Source organism: Myxocyprinus asiaticus, chromosome 46 (assembly GCF_019703515.2).
Source record: "Myxocyprinus asiaticus isolate MX2 ecotype Aquarium Trade chromosome 46, UBuf_Myxa_2, whole genome shotgun sequence".
NCBI classification, from domain to species: Eukaryota; Metazoa; Chordata; class Actinopteri; order Cypriniformes; family Catostomidae; genus Myxocyprinus; species Myxocyprinus asiaticus.
The window spans coordinates 22493808-22509528 of NC_059389.1; the positions used below are offsets into that span (position 1 = coordinate 22493808).

The window sequence follows — 15721 nt, forward strand, 5'->3', positions numbered from 1 at the left end:
TTCCGTTGTGTAGCTTTAAAGATAAATTAAAAGAATAACTGGTTTTGACAGTAGTAAGATATTTCTTATTTTCTGCTATTACATTTGAACCTGTATTGTATTGTACAGGTATTGTATACAATTAGACATTATAGTGTAATTGTACTTGATCATATAGGGATTTGCTTAAACTATGTTAAAGGTTGCCATCATTTCACATAATATTGCAAATGTTTTTACTAGACTGTGAAAAAGGATGAATTTTCCACCAAATGCAACCAGACAGATCACCATCGTATGCCTGGAGGAAGGCAAGAGGTAGGAAACTGGTCTTGTATAGACAGCTTTTGTGGTACTGTATATGTATTTCAGTTCCTAATAAATAGCAAATATCTTTTCAGCAATGGTTGGGTGGATGTACATTGAGCCCTAGGTGTTTGTGTGTGTATTGATGGATAGGAGTTCAGAACATGGTTAGAGGAGGAATGGGGAAGAACGTTAGAGGACATTTTCCATGAGCACATGCAGGAGTTGATCCTCATGAAGTTTATTTACACCAGCCAGTATGAGTAAGTCTTCTACACAATCCTTAACTCAGTCGATCAAATGAGCTTGCGTGACTTTCGGATGGGAAAGAACATTTCCTATCCAGTCATGTATTCTTACCTTTATTAGATTCTCAAGTAGCAGGCAAAAGTAAATACTTTGATATTGATTGATATTGAAACTGATATTTGTTCCCAGATCAGTATCAGTATTGGGTTACTTTAAATAAGATAATTGTATATTTTCATGAAGGCAACTAAACTGGTTCTCAACCAACATTTTCTTTATAGCAAAGATGAACATGCAGTTTCATTCTGCCAGTTACTTTTCCAGTAAAATAACAAATAATATTCTTACTGTTTGATCTGTTTTTATTTTTATTTCCTGCTTTCAGTAATTGCCTGACATATCGGCGGATATATCTGCCCCCGTGCCTCCCTTCAGACCTCATGCAGCCGGGCCTCTTTAAAGGGACGTATGGCAGTCATGGCCTGGAGATTATAATGCTGAGCTTCCATGGCTCCAAGGCTAAAGCCACCAAACTTACTGTAGGTTACAGTTTTGATTCTTAGTAGAGTTTAGCTGAAATTATTAGATTGTTTTCTACAGCTTGAATGCCTCTAGAAGACTCAAAAATCAGATTACAAAAGAGATTTGTAACTTAAGGAAAAGTGAAAATGTTTTCCATTAAAATAATATAACATCTACGCAAACTCTACAAATGTGATGTGTCCATGTGCTCCTGACCACCTCTGAATGTGGTTTGAGTGATCGTATTACATTGCCAATTTACATCTGTACTTAGTGCTGTTTTGGCTGTTCACCTTCTCACTTCTGCCTATTTACATCTAGTGCAGTTCATCTCCTCACCTCTGTGTTCTGTTTTGGCTGTTCATCTCCTCACTTCTGTTCTGTTTTGGCTTGTCATCTCCTCACATTTTGACTGTTCATCTCCTTTCTTCTGTGTTCTGTTTTGGCTGTTCATTTCCTCACATTTTGGCTGTTCATCTCCTCTCTTCTGTGTTCTGTTTTGGCTGTTCATTTCCTCACATTTTGGCTGTTCATCTCCTCTCTTCTGTGTTCTGTTTTGGCTGTTCATCTCAAATTGTGGCTGTTCATATCCTCTCTTCTGTGTTCTGTTTGGCTGTTCATCTCCTCTCTTCTGTGTTCTGTTTTGGCTGTTCATCTCCTCAAATTGTGGCTGTTCATCTCTCTTCTGTGTTCTGTTTTTGCATGTCATCTCCTCACATTTTGGCTGTTCATCTCACATTTTGACTGTTCATCTCACTTCTGTGTTCTGTTTTGGCTAGTCATCTCCTCGTTTTGGCTGTTCATCTCCTCTTCTGTGTTCTGTTTTGGCTGGTCATCTCCTTTTTGTGTTCTCTTTTGGCTGTTCATCTCCACGTCTGTGTTTGGTTTTGGCTGTTCATCTTCTCCCTTTAGTTTTTTTTTCTGTTCATCTCCTCCCTTTAGGGTTTGGGTTTTGCCGTTTTTCTCATTTCTGTTTTCAGTTTTGGCTGGTTATCTCTTTTTTTGTGTTTTGGTTTGGCTGTTCATAATTTCACTTTTGGGTTTGGTTTTCACAGTTCATCTCCTCACTATTATGTTCGATTCTGGCTGTTCATCTCCCTTTTGGGTCTGGTTTTGGGTGTTTATCTCCTCACTTTATGTTCTGTTTTGGCTGTTCATCTCCTTTTTGTGTTCTGTTTTGGCTGTTCATCTCCTTTTTGTGTTCTGTTTTGGCTGTATATCTCCTCACGTCTGTGATCGGTTTTGGCTGTTCATCTCCTCACGTCTGTGATCGGTTTTGGCTGTTCATCTTCTCCCTTTTGTTTTTGTTTTTCTGTTCATCTCCTCCCTTTAGGGTTTGTTTCTTGCCATTTTTCTCCTACCTACTGTTTTCAGTTTTGGCTAGTGTTGTCAAAAGTACCGGTACTTCGGTACCAAGTCAGTACTAAAATAAAAAAAGATGTAACGATAGTACCGAGCACCGACTCTGTTCGGTACCAGCACGCAGTATGACTGACACACGACAGCTTTAAAATGCTCACAGGCTTATTTTGAACGCGTGCTCTGTTACTCCTTTTACACTGAAATGAACAATTAATCCTAGTGACATTTATTAAACCGCTGAAGGCTACAACCTTAGTGTGGATGAGCTGCATACTTTAAATGAATGTATAAATCCGACCGCTCCTACACTGGAAACTCCACAGACACTGAGAATCATTCACGTTGTTTGAGATGACAAAGCAGAGCACTAATCCACTGTGAACCACGCAGAACATGTAAACTATATATTTATATAATTAAATCACAACATTTGCACTTTAATCTCAACTCAACTTTATTTATATAGCATTTAAAACAACAGAGTTGACCAAAGTGCTTCACAGTAATACAATTTTAAACATAACATTTCAAAATTACCACATACACAAACACCAGTAATCTAAAATACAAACACTCCAAAACGGTGTCCTACATTTCATTTGTCAGACTCAAAGGCCAGTGTAAAGAGAGGAGATTTCAGACATGAATTTTCAGTGATCACACTGGGCCATGACACAAACTGTTTGTCTGGAAAAGTGAAGCTTCCGGCAAAAAACAGGTCATAATAAATGTACGATTCAAAATAAAAGCTAGATGCTTGAAATTGAAGAAATTAAATAAAAAATTTAATATAAATACATTAATACAACTGTATAGTAAAATGTAATATTCTTTGTAGTAATAATGATAACAACAACAATAATTAATCAATTTATCACAAGCAAGACAGCTGCTGATAAAGGTTTGGCAAAAAAAAATGCAATGACGTTAAGTTATATTAAAATTGTAAGAATTAATTGATTAGACACCATTTTGATGATTGAATTAAACTTTAAAACATGTTCTGGAAAATAATGATAATTATTTAACTATAATTCTTGAAATGATTATTAAAAATAACTAAACTGGTGTGTTCAATAGCACATTATCATATCATATTTTTGCTGTGGTATCGAAATTGGTATCGAGAACTGTGAAATCTCACTGGTATCTGTACCAACTGCTGAAATTTTGGTACTGTGACACCACTAGTTTGGCTATTCATCTCCTTCCTTCTGTGTTCGGTTTCAGCTGCTCATCTTTCTTCTATGTTCAGCTTTGGCTGTTCATCTCCTCCTTTTTTGGGTTTGGTTTTCGCAGTTCATCTCCACATTTCTGTGTTCCGTTTTGGCTGTTCTTTACATCACTTCTGTGTTTGGTTTTGGCTGTTCATCTCACATCTGTGTTCAGTGTTGCTGTTGAACTTCTCACTTCTGGGTTTAATTTTGTCTGTTCATCTCCTCTCTTCTGTGTTTGGTTTCAGCTGCTCATCTTTCTTCTATGTTCAGCTTTGGCTGTTCATCTCCTCCTTTTTTTGGGTTTGGTTTTTGCAGTTCATCTCCACATTTTGGCTGGTCATCTCCTTTTTGAGTTCTGATTTGGCTGTTTATCTCCTCAATTCTGTGTTTGAATTTTGATGTTCATCTCCTCACTTCTTGGCTGTTCATTACATCACTTCTGTGTTTGGTTTTGGTAGTTTATCTCCTCACATCTGTGTTCAGTGTTGCTGTTGAACTCCTCACTTCTGGGTTTAATTTTGTCTGTTCATCTCCTCACTTCTGTGTTTGGTTTTGGCTTTTGACTATCAAATTTCCTTGTTCTGTTTTGTTGGTTCACCTACTCTCTTCAGTTCTGTTTTGGCTGTTCACCCCTGTTGCCTTACTACTTTGTCTTTTAGGGGGATCCCAATGTCCCAGCAGGTCAATTGACATTAGAAATTGACCTGAACCATCCTGTGCGTCTGCCTGACCTGGAGCAGCAAAGGAACATGGAAGAACTGTCTCGCCTGGTGCTGGGGGTGCATGAAGAGGCCCAGAGGGGTTCGCAGGGCCAGGACGCATCATCAGAGGGTGCAGAAGCTGGCCCTGCTCAGGGGGCTGAGGGCTCAGATGTAGCTCCCCCTGCTGGAGCAGATGATGTTGAGCCTAGAGCTGGTGCCTGCAGTGCCCCACCTGAACTGCAACCTTTTGTGCTGCCTCTGGGAGTCATGGCCCGCAATGAAGTGTACCCCCGCACCTGTAAGATGTGGTGAGTGTTTTATTGCAATAATTTTTTATATTTATATTAATACATTTTTATGAATACATTAACAAATAAAATTTATATTCATGCATAGGGGAAAGTATACATCTTAGATCTGATTATTGATCACCGTTTTTTCGTAATTTTTAATGACCATTTTGCCTTTGTTAATTTTAAATGGTCATGTGGTGTTACAAATACATTTTTAAAGATATAAATATATCATTTAGACTGTCAATTAATAATTATAAAAGAATGAGCAAAATTTTTTTTTATTATTTTAGATGGAGTATATATCATGTCAACTTCCCCAAAGTACACCATGTCATTTTTTATGTTAATGCAAGTTATTATCATGCTGTATATTTAAAATATACAAATATTTAAACAAAATAAATGACATTAAAAGGAATTAAATATTTACTATGTGGAATAAATGTAATGCAATTTTAATCTGGATTTTCTCTATGCATTTCAGTTTTTATGGGACAGGCCTGATTGCTGGCCACGGCTTTACGAGCCCAGAGCGTACGCCGGGTCTTTTTGTTGTGTTTGATGATGACCGTTTTGGCTTCATCTGGCTGGAGCTCAAGTCCTTCAGTCTGTATAGCCGACTGACAGACCAACTATCCCACGCTCAGGCCCCCAGCATGGAGCGCTTCGAGGCCATGCTCCGCAACATGCAGTCCTGGACATCCTGATAGCAACCTCGCTACTGCACTACACTGTTTTCATCAGGCACATAATACTATGGTATTCAGATTATGTTCTTTAAGATACCCCACACACAACCATCAGGGACCTCCCTGTTGATGCACTCACACACACACATTAGAGATGGGCATTTTAGTCATTTTGTGTACTTGAGTACTCGAAAGATGAATTAACAAAGTGGCATCTCTCTGATCTTTTTTTTTTTTTTTTTTGTGGGTGGGGGGGGAGGATTTTTTCCCCTTTTTCTCCCAATTTGGAATGCCCAATTCCCAAAGTCCTCGTGGTCGCATAGTGATTCGCCTCAGTCCGGGTGGCGGAGGTTGCCTCCGCGTCTGAGACAGTCAACCCGCGCATCTTATCACGTGGCTTGTTGAGCGCGTTGCCACAGAGACATAGCGCGTGTGGAGGCTTCACACCATCCACCGCGGCAACCACGCTCAATTCACCATGCGCCCCACCGAGAACAAACCACATTATAGCAACCACAAGGAGGTTACCCCATGTGACTCTACCTTCCCTAGCAACCGGGCCAATTTGGTTGCTTACGAGACCTGGCTGGAGTCACTCAGCACGCCCTGGATTCGAACTAGCGAACTCCAGGGGTGGTAGCCAGCGTATTTTACCACTGAGCTACCCAGGCCCCGATTGCATCTCTCAGATTACAGTAATTATCTTAAACTTAAAAGTAAAACTTTTTAATGAGGGAAAGGTTACTGAGTTCATAAGATTGTATGACCGTATATTTCACTATGTAACAAAATGTTTGTTCCTGGGTAGTAAGTGATATTTTCCTAATTGCTTATGCCTCAAAAGTATAGAAAATGGCTATTATTCCCCACAAACTTTGCTTTTGTGACCAGGACAGTGATATTTTGAAATGTACCTATTCCCAATGAGAAAACAGGAGAATGTTTGCCTTTTCGTTCACATAAAGTCAGAAAAAAAAAAACATATGAATCCAAAATCTTTCTCTATCTGTGGTCCGACGAAGGCACCAGCTTTGACCTTTGCCTCAGACAGCTTAGGGAGTCTTGAAGGTACTTGAAGACTCCTTATCTAGAGCTCTGACAAATTGTTTCAAAAAGCCCAGTTTGATGTGCAGTGGTGGCATCAGCACCTTCCGGGGTTCCAACAGTGGCTCCCACTTGACGTTGTTCCTCCCCACAGAGAACTCGGTCCGCTGTGGCCAGTCCCACCTGTGGTAGTGCGCCTTGGTGTCCCTGCTGCCCCAAAGGCAAAGATAGCAGGGAAACTTGGTAAAACCACCTTGGAGACCCATCAGGAATGCCACCATTTTGAAATCTCCTATGACCTCCCAGCCGTACTCATCATACTTCAAGGCGCCAGCAAGGTCTTGATGCTGTTGTAATCCTCTTTGAGGTGCACTGAGTGAGCCAGGGGAAGAGACGGGTACTTGTTACAATTTTGGACCAGCACAGCTTTGAATATTACTTTAGTATAAATACATGTTAATTTGGATTCATATGTTGTTTTTTTCTGACTTTATGTGAACTATTGGAAATGGGTAAATTTCAAAATATCACTGTCCTGGTCACAAAAGCAAAGTTTGTGGGGAATAATAGCCATTTTCTATACTTTTGAGACATAAGCAATTAGGAAATAACACTTACTACCCAGGAACAAAAAAAAAAAGTTTTCATTTATTGCCATTATCTTTGATTTTTTAATACATCATAACCAATTAAGAAATCAAAAAATGAGACATTGTTTTTGACACCTTTTCGTATCATTTCAAATTCAGTAAAAGGTAATCTCAGGCATGATCATGATCGATCATTATCGTCACGTCTTTTCCGAGTACTTGAGTACTTGTGTCCATCCCTCACACACACACACACACACACACACAAACTCCTGCTTGCATTAGCACAGGTATATTTACAGCGGCATGCCCATACATGTTGTATTATATTAAGCCTTTCTTATCAGCTTTTTAATAAATTTATTTTTGTAACCTGAAAATGGTGACGAGGATGTCGTAAAAGTTCACCCATATACTGGAGCAAGCGACGCGTGCCTCTGAATCATTACCGAGCAGCGTTTTGTCCTCAAAATGGCTTGGATGTACTGCCAAAACAGTCTACAGCAGGGTTGTGTGCCATTTAGAATTGAATTGAAATTGCCTTTTAAATTCCAATTAAATTCCTTAATTTGAATTTAAACTTAATTTGAGCTGAGGTAGCAAACAGGATGCAGAATTGAAATTTGAGTTTAAGTAGACTTAAAATGGAATGAAATCCATAAAACTACTGTGTGTACTTTTTATAATAAATTTTTCATGATATTAATAGCCAATGTCTGAGATGCCACTAATAGAAATGTGTATTTATATATACATTATTTCATTATATTTAATAAATTAACTCTCATTTTATTAGGGATGTCCCGATACTGGTATCGGAATCGGGTCCGATCCCACGCTCATGTACTTGTACTTGTGCCCGTAAAAATGCTCTGATACCAAAAACCAATACCATCTGACATATGAATGTCATAACATAAACATTCAGCGCACAAATAAAATCACGTTATGTCCTAGTGAGATTATTTAACTGCAAAAGCTGTGATTTAATGAGATAAATATATAGTTTATATGGGCTACACTTCAAATGTGAGTTTGTGAATATGTGAAGCCGGTGTTGTACTGACATAGACACAAATTGCTTATACCTTTTAGAGATCCTTGACTCATACACAGAAAACACCATCATGAGCATCGCACGCTCTGTTTGTAGCAGACGACAATGCTAATTCTCTTTTAGCTAATTCACTTTTTAGCGTGAGACAAATACAGACTAAATATTTATTTAATTAAATAGCAGCCTTTTGCGGTTTAATAATCACTTTGAGTGACGTAGCGACCATCTTTTCCAGAGTGGGAAACGTCAGAGCTCCGTGGTCATAACACACAAAACACTTCAAAATAAAAGCTCTGCCAAAATAAAAGCTCAGTTTATTTAAGGGAAAAAAAGTACAACATAAATAGATCACTACTGTATAGTTATATAATATTCACTGTAATACTAAAAATAATCATAATAATAATATATCAATAGTAACTGTATTATATTCAGGAATGTCCCGATACCTATGATGGTATCGGAATCCGGTCCGATACTGCGCTCATGTACTGTTACTCGTACTCGTAAAAATGCTCCGATACCAAAAACCAATACCATCAGACATATGAATGTCATCACAAACAGAGTACATACTTATTTACTTAAATAGCAGCCTTTGCGGTTTAATAATCACTTTGAGTCACGTAGCGACGGACTTCTTCGGTGGCTTCTTCTTTTTCGGTGGCGCGACCGGCTTTTCAGGAGTGGAAAGCTCGTCATAACGTCAGAGCAGAGATCTTCTATACTGAGATAAAAACCTCTGCATTTTTACCACAGAAGAGAGCGTAACGGTCAACTAGCGTGTTACGACAGTAAGTCACAGTTTGCGGATACCATACAAATGAATGGGGAGAGCCATAAACCTGTCGCAAAATCGTCCGTGTCTTCTCTTACAAAACAGTAATTTTATTGTAGCCAACTCCACACATGTTTCACTCAAAAAGGATTGTTTAGTGCAATACATGTTGAAGATTAGCAGACAGGTGGTCAATTTATTAAATGAAGAGCTGTTTCCTCACAAAAGCAGTTTATTCAGCATAATGAAGCATCTCCTCCATGACATCCATTAAAAAAGTACGACCTCTTGTCTCCTTGCCAGTGTACTGCCCATAGAGTGTTTATGGGACTACAGTGTTATGCTATTTTAGGCTAAGCATGAAGGCTCCCTATATACAGTTGTGCGCAAATGTTTGCATACCCTTGGAGAATTGGTAATATATGTACCATTTTTAAAGAAAACATGAGTGAGCAGGCAAAACACATTTCTTTTATTTCTTATGGGATTCATATTCAACTGTAGGTTATAACAGAATGGCACAATCGTAAAACAAAACATGGCAACAAAGAAAAAAATGAAATGACCCCTGTTTAAAAGTCTGCATACCCTTAGTTCTTAATACTGTGTATTGCCCCCTTTAGCATCAAGCAAATTGTCTGCCAGTATTTTCTGATAACATGCTGCTTTCATCTTGCCATCAATTTTCACAAGATTCCCGTGCCTTTAGAGCTCACACACCCCCAAAACATCAGTGAGCCGCCACAATGCTTCACAGTGGGGATGGTATTCTTTTCACTATAGGCCTTGTTGACCCCTCTCCAAACATAGCGCTTATGGTTGTGACCATAAAGCTCTATTTTGGTCTCGTCACTCCAAATTACAGCGTGCCAGAAGCTGTGAGGCGTGTCAAGGTGTTGTCGGTCATATTGTAACCAGGCTTTTTTGTGGCATTGGCGCAGTAAAGTCTTCTTTCTGGCAACTCGACCATGCAGCTCATTTTTGTTCAAGTATCGTTGTATTGTGCTCCTTGAAACAAGCACACCGTCTTTTTCCAGAGCAGCTTATATTTCTCCTGAGGTTACCTGTGGGTTTTTCTTTGTATCCCGAACAATTCTTTTGGCAGTTGTGGCTGAAACTGAGTTCAAAGTGATTGATTGAATGCTTTGGATATCTTTTTATATCCTTTTCCATCTTTATAAAGTTCCATTACCTTGTTACACAGGTCTTTTGACAGCTCTTTTCTGCTCCCCATGGCTCAGTATCTAGCCTGCTCAGTGCATTCACGTGAGAGCTAACAAACTCATTGACCATTTATTCACAGACACTAATTGCAATTTAAAAAGCCACAGGTGTGGGAAATTAACCTTTAATTGCCATTTAAACCTGTGTGTGTCACCTTGTGTGTCTATAACAAGGCCAAACATTCAAGGGTATGTAAACTTTTGATCAGGGCCATTTGGGTGATTTCTGTTATCATTATGTTTTAAAAAGGAGCCAAACAACTATGTGATAATAAATGGCTTCATATGATCACTATCCTTAAATAATAAATGATCAGTCATATTTTCAAAATCAAAATGCAGGGTATGCAAACTTTTGAGCACAACTGTATATTGAAAAGGGAAAATGATGGGGTCATTGTTTATTAACTTTCAAGTATGTATTTCACAAACTAGTTAGCAACTCACCGTGAAGACGCCGATTACCTCCACTGACAGCTTAGCTCTGTAAACAATGGAGTCGGAGCACGCTCTGCTGGACAAACTTCGTTATGACACCAATTCTAAATCACTTTTTGCATGATCAGTCATATTTTCAAAATCAATGCCAAAATTTCACAATTTCTGCCAGGGTATGCAGACTTTTGAGCACAACTGTAGAAGGCTTCTGGTCAGAGCTACTTGGTCATATCAACACAGAAACACTTCAAAATAAAAGCTCAATTTAAATAAAAAAAAAAGTATGACAGATATATAACATTCACTGTTGTACTACTACTACTGCAACTAATAATAATTACAAATCAATATTAATTGTATTTAAGCAGTAACTAACATCTGTGATGCTCTGTAGTGCAGCACTTTATTTGATAAAATATAACTTCAGTGTATTTTAGATTGTGCTGTGAGGCTCTGAATATAAGCGCTTCATTTGATAAAAATAATACAATATCATGGTGAAAATTAATTGTTAAACTTTCATTTGATTAAGTTTTAATGATTTTATTTAAACACCATTTTGATTATAAAATTTAAATAAACTGTTGATATGCAGTTCAGAAAAAAAAAAAAAAAAAAAAAAACAGGTTGCAGACTCCGTATCGGCGAGTACCAAAAATTTAAAAAAAATATCGGTACTCTTACTCAGTCTCAAAAAAATGGTATCGGTACATCCCTAATTATATTTAAGCAATATCTCAAATCTGTGATGCTTTGTTATGCAGCACTTTATTTGACAAAAATAACTCAAAAAAATGGTATCGGGACATCCCTACATTTTATGGACTATGATGGAAGAACACTTCATTTATACTCATTTATCCCAGAATCTTAAAAATGGAGTCAAACAACATGACACAGGCTTACAAGATGTAGACCTTTTCAGACCACCTAGAAAATGATCTGTTCTTGCCCATTTTGTTGTTCTGTTGGACTAATGAAATTCGTGTTGTGTGATTGTTGAAATTCTTCGAATTGCAATTCAGTTGCAATTCAAATTCCAATTCGACATAATGGGGCCATGGCCAATTCAATTCAAATTCCAATGCAGGAACTAAAACTGAGTCGATTCTTAAATTCTGAATGTTGCCCAACCCTGTTCTGCAGTAGCTTTTAATCGATGTTATTCAATAATTGTTTTTCTTCTGAACATTATTTGTTAAATACAGACTGTGTTTTCCCAACATTATGGCATGGAAGTGCTCTTTCATTTTTTTGTAATGTTTTCACTGAAACAGTCTTCGTCGCATTTGACGTTGCCCTGTAGTAGACTTCAAAATGTTAACATTCACACTGATAGCGATTAAATCGCATGCCAATTCGCTGTACTGTAGGTGGCAAGTAGGAGTTCCTACTCAACTGCTGTGTCTGACTGTATCAGGAGGCGGATCACGAGAGCTTCACTGTCTTCAATCCCATTGGTAGTCGCTGTGCATTTGCATCGCTGTTGGGCACGCTAATATTTAGAATGATTTGGATTTACCAATTATTGTATCCATTCACACCAAAACATGATATGGCTTCATTTTCATTTTTTTGTCATAAAATTTTACGAACATAACGTTACAATTTTCACATGATAGTTATTCTGGCCATCTAGCTGTGCAGCTCTCTTCCAAGTGCTCTTCCCTACGCAGTGTAGACGTTCATCAGAGGCAAAATTCCTCTGACTATACTTTTGTATTTGACTGCAGGATTACTAGCATTTGAAAATGAAAAAAAAAAAAAAAATAGCAAACTCAACCAGTAATGTAAAGTAAATATATACTGTATGTAAATGCGTTAAAAATATTTAAACATTTATCAATAAATTTGGTCTTTAAGCGATGATTGTATGATGGATGAACTCATTTAAGTATGTCACCTGTGTTTACAACCTCTTAGTTAAGTGCTAATTGTTTTAAGTGGAATATTCTCTTAGCGTTGACTGTTTCACCCAGAAATACGTCACACAATGGAAGTAAAATTGGTTTCAAACATTGTTTCATGTTGAATTTGAGTTGCATTATTTAGTGTTGTTTCTCTCATGTTGCTACTGTGATATAGCCTTGTGTCTATCTTAATGATAATTTAGCAAAACCTTGTCTAACAAATACAGTGGAAAGTATGTGAACCTTTTGGAATTAGCTGGTTTTCTACACACAATGTGCTTAAAGGAATAGTTTCACCCAAAAAATGAAAATTCTTTCATTATTCACTTACGCTGATGCCATCCCAGATGTGTATGACTGTCTTTCTTCAGCAGAATACAAATGAAGATTTTTAGAAGAAGATAGAGCTCTGTCAGTTCCTTATAATAGAAGTACATGGGTGCCAGCATTTTTAGTCAGCATAAAAGTAATACATGCGACTCCAGTCGATCAATGAATGTCTTCTGAAGCAAATCGATGGGTTTATGTAAGAAACAAGTAGACAATTAAAAAGTTTTTAACTTTAAATTGGCGCTTCTATCCTGGGCACTGATGCAGTTTGAAATGGCCGATTTCTCGCGTCTGTTGTAAATAAGCGCTGCTTCCGAATTCCCACGTGAACTCACCGCTTTTTAAAAGTTAATAACGTTTTGATTATCTATTTATTTTTTACAAAAAAACAACGATTTTCTTCAGAAGACATTCATTGATAGACTGAGTCATGTAGATTACTTTTATGCTGCCTAAATATTACTTTTGGACCGTCAAAGTGCTGGCACCCGTGTACTTCCATTATAAGAACCTGACAGAGCTCCATCTAAAAATCTTCATTTGTGTTCTGCTGAAGAAAGACAGTCATACACATCTGGGATGGCATCAGGGTAAGTGAATAATGAGAGAATTTTCATATTTGGATGAACTATTCCTTTAAGCTAACAACACACAAACAATTATAATCTTTCTTGACTTTATTGAACACATCACATTAAGCATTCACAGTGCTGTGGAAAAAGTAACTGAACCCTTGGATTTAATAACTGCAGCAATAACCTCAACCAAGCATTTCCAGTAGCTGCTGATTAGACCTGCACAACGCTCAGATGGAATTTTGGTCCATTCTTCCTTACAAAACTGCTTCAGCTCAACCATATTCTTAGGATGTCTGGTGTGAATGGCTCTTTTGAGGTCATTCCACAGCATCTCTATTGGGTTAAGGTCTGGGCTCTGACTGAGCCACACAAAAGGTAGATTTTCTTTTTTTGAAGCCATTCTGTAGTGGATTTACTGATGTTTAGGGTCATTGTCCTGCTGCATCACCCAACTTCTGCTGATCTTCAGCTGGCGCACAGCCACCCTGATATAATCCAGTAGGATATTTTGATAATCTTGGGAATCATTTTTTCCCTTGAAGATGGTAAGTGGTTCAGGCCCCAAAGCAGCAAAGTAGCTCCAAATCATGATTGCTCCCTCCACCGTACTTTACCGTTGGGATGATGTTTTCATGTTGGTATATGTGCCCTTTTTACGCCATACGTAGTGCTGCGTGTTCTTCCCAAACAATTCAACCTTAGTTTCAACAGTCCACAGAACATTTTCTTAGTAGCGTTGTGGAATGTCAAGGTGGTCTTTGGCAAACTTCAGGCGCACAGCAATGTTTTGTTTTTTTTTCATTTTGGAAAGCAGCGGCTTCCTTCATGGTTTAATGTTTGCCGTGTAGTAGACTCATGAACAGAGATGTTGACCAGTTCCAATGATTCCTTCAAGTCTTTAGTTGTCACGCCAGGGTTCTTTTTTACCTCATTGGAGCATTCTGCGGTGTGCCATTTAAGTCATCTTGGCTGGACGGCCACTTCTAGGGAGAGTAGCCACAGTACTAAATTGTCTCCATTTATAGACAATTTGTCTAACTGTGGACAGATCAGATGAATATATAAGCTCTTCTAACCCTTTCCAGCTTTATGCAAACAACAATTCTTGATTGTAGGTCTTCAGAGATCTCTTCTTTGCAGGGCATGGTCCACGTCAGCAGATGCTTCTTGTGAATAGCAAACTCAAAATGTTTGAGTGCTTCTTATAAGTCAAAGTAGCTTTAACCTACACCTCCGATCTCGTTTCATTAATTGGATGCCTGGTTTGCCAACTCCTGACTCTAATTAGCTTTTGTTGACATCATTAGCCTAGGTTCACATACTTTTCCAAACTAACATTGTGAATGTTTGACAGATGTATTCAATATGTACAAAAACAATACATTAATTTGTTTGTTCATTATTGTAACTTTGATGAAGATCAAACCAGATTTTAAGAAAAATGTATACATAAATACAGGTAATTCCAAAAGGTTCTCATACTTTTTCTTGTCACTGTAAGTTTTGCAGTTTCATTTGTCTTATCTTGAATCTTTCAGTCATATGGTAATGTAAATAATATGTTATTAAGAAGAGTGATCTTATGAGTAGCAAAACGGCAAATTTCCAAAGCTATCAAAATATGAATACTTATAGTGCTTATTCTTCATTTGGCGTTAAGTATAGGTAATTGGAAAATGGTATTTGCTTGGAAATTTCTTATTTAGCATTAAAAGATTGTCAATAGTTAGACTGATGTCCATGTAAAATTGTCAAATTCTTTAAGTGCAAATTCATAACTAGTATGCACCCTGTTGCATTCAAATTCAGGGAGGTTTGCCGCTTAGCCTTCATTTGTTCTTAATAAAATGGAGGAAAAACAATGTCTGACTTTGCATTTTATTTTTAATTGTGACAGGTTAGTTAACAAATAGTTAAATTGTTCAAAGTACATTTGTCAATATGTCAGATGATTGGGTGTTCAAAATCACTTCTCATGCTCAAGTTGAACATTTCTCAAGAACTTTCTTACCTTGTGAAATTCAAACTGCAGCATCAAGAAATATTCAAAATGTTGACAATGTATACAGAGGGACCCTTTTCAGTGCAAATTTAACTATGCAAATTCTTATAAGATAATCACCGTTATTGTTCCATTTTTTTTAATTTTACCCTCTGAATTTCTTTAAAATTAGTCTGAAATAGTTTCAAGTGTCAATTAAGAGGATAAAGCAACAATTTGTTTTTCCTACAGTTCTGAGTGCCTCTTTCGGCCTTGGCGCACAAGCTCTGGAAGTGTTTTAGTCATGAAAGTATAGTGCTTTCCCTTCAGGTTCTTCTCAGGTTTCTGTTTCAGTCCAATGCCGAGATGCTCAAGCTCAGATCCATATTCAGGCCATACTATGAGACCGGGACCATTTGGAGACCTGCCCACACATCCACAAATAATTTTATTAAATTACAGAATAATACA

The 15721-nt window shown here is 37.7% G+C and overlaps 2 protein-coding genes across 3 annotated transcripts in view; one reads left to right on the forward strand and one right to left on the reverse strand.

The window, feature by feature from the left end:
- LOC127435566 (F-box only protein 31-like) overlaps nucleotides 1–6162 on the forward strand; it is a 30829-nt gene extending 24667 nt beyond the window's left edge. For both annotated transcript variants that reach the window (XM_051689113.1, XM_051689114.1), the window contains exons 5-9: nucleotides 223–297; nucleotides 439–548; nucleotides 920–1073; nucleotides 4295–4644; nucleotides 5117–6162. In XM_051689113.1, the coding sequence (XP_051545073.1) occupies nucleotides 223–297; nucleotides 439–548; nucleotides 920–1073; nucleotides 4295–4644; nucleotides 5117–5339 (912 nt within the window). In that variant the 3' untranslated portion in view covers nucleotides 5340–6162. The remainder of the gene's footprint in view (nucleotides 1–222; nucleotides 298–438; nucleotides 549–919; nucleotides 1074–4294; nucleotides 4645–5116) is intronic.
- Nucleotides 6163–13233: 7071 nt separating this feature from the next.
- Nucleotides 13234–15721, reverse strand: part of ces2b (carboxylesterase 2b) — a 38379-nt gene continuing 35891 nt past the window's right edge. Inside the window, exon 37 of the mRNA XM_051689101.1 lies at nucleotides 13234–15674. Within this exon, the coding sequence (XP_051545061.1) occupies nucleotides 15497–15674 (178 nt within the window). The 3' untranslated portion in view covers nucleotides 13234–15496. The remainder of the gene's footprint in view (nucleotides 15675–15721) is intronic.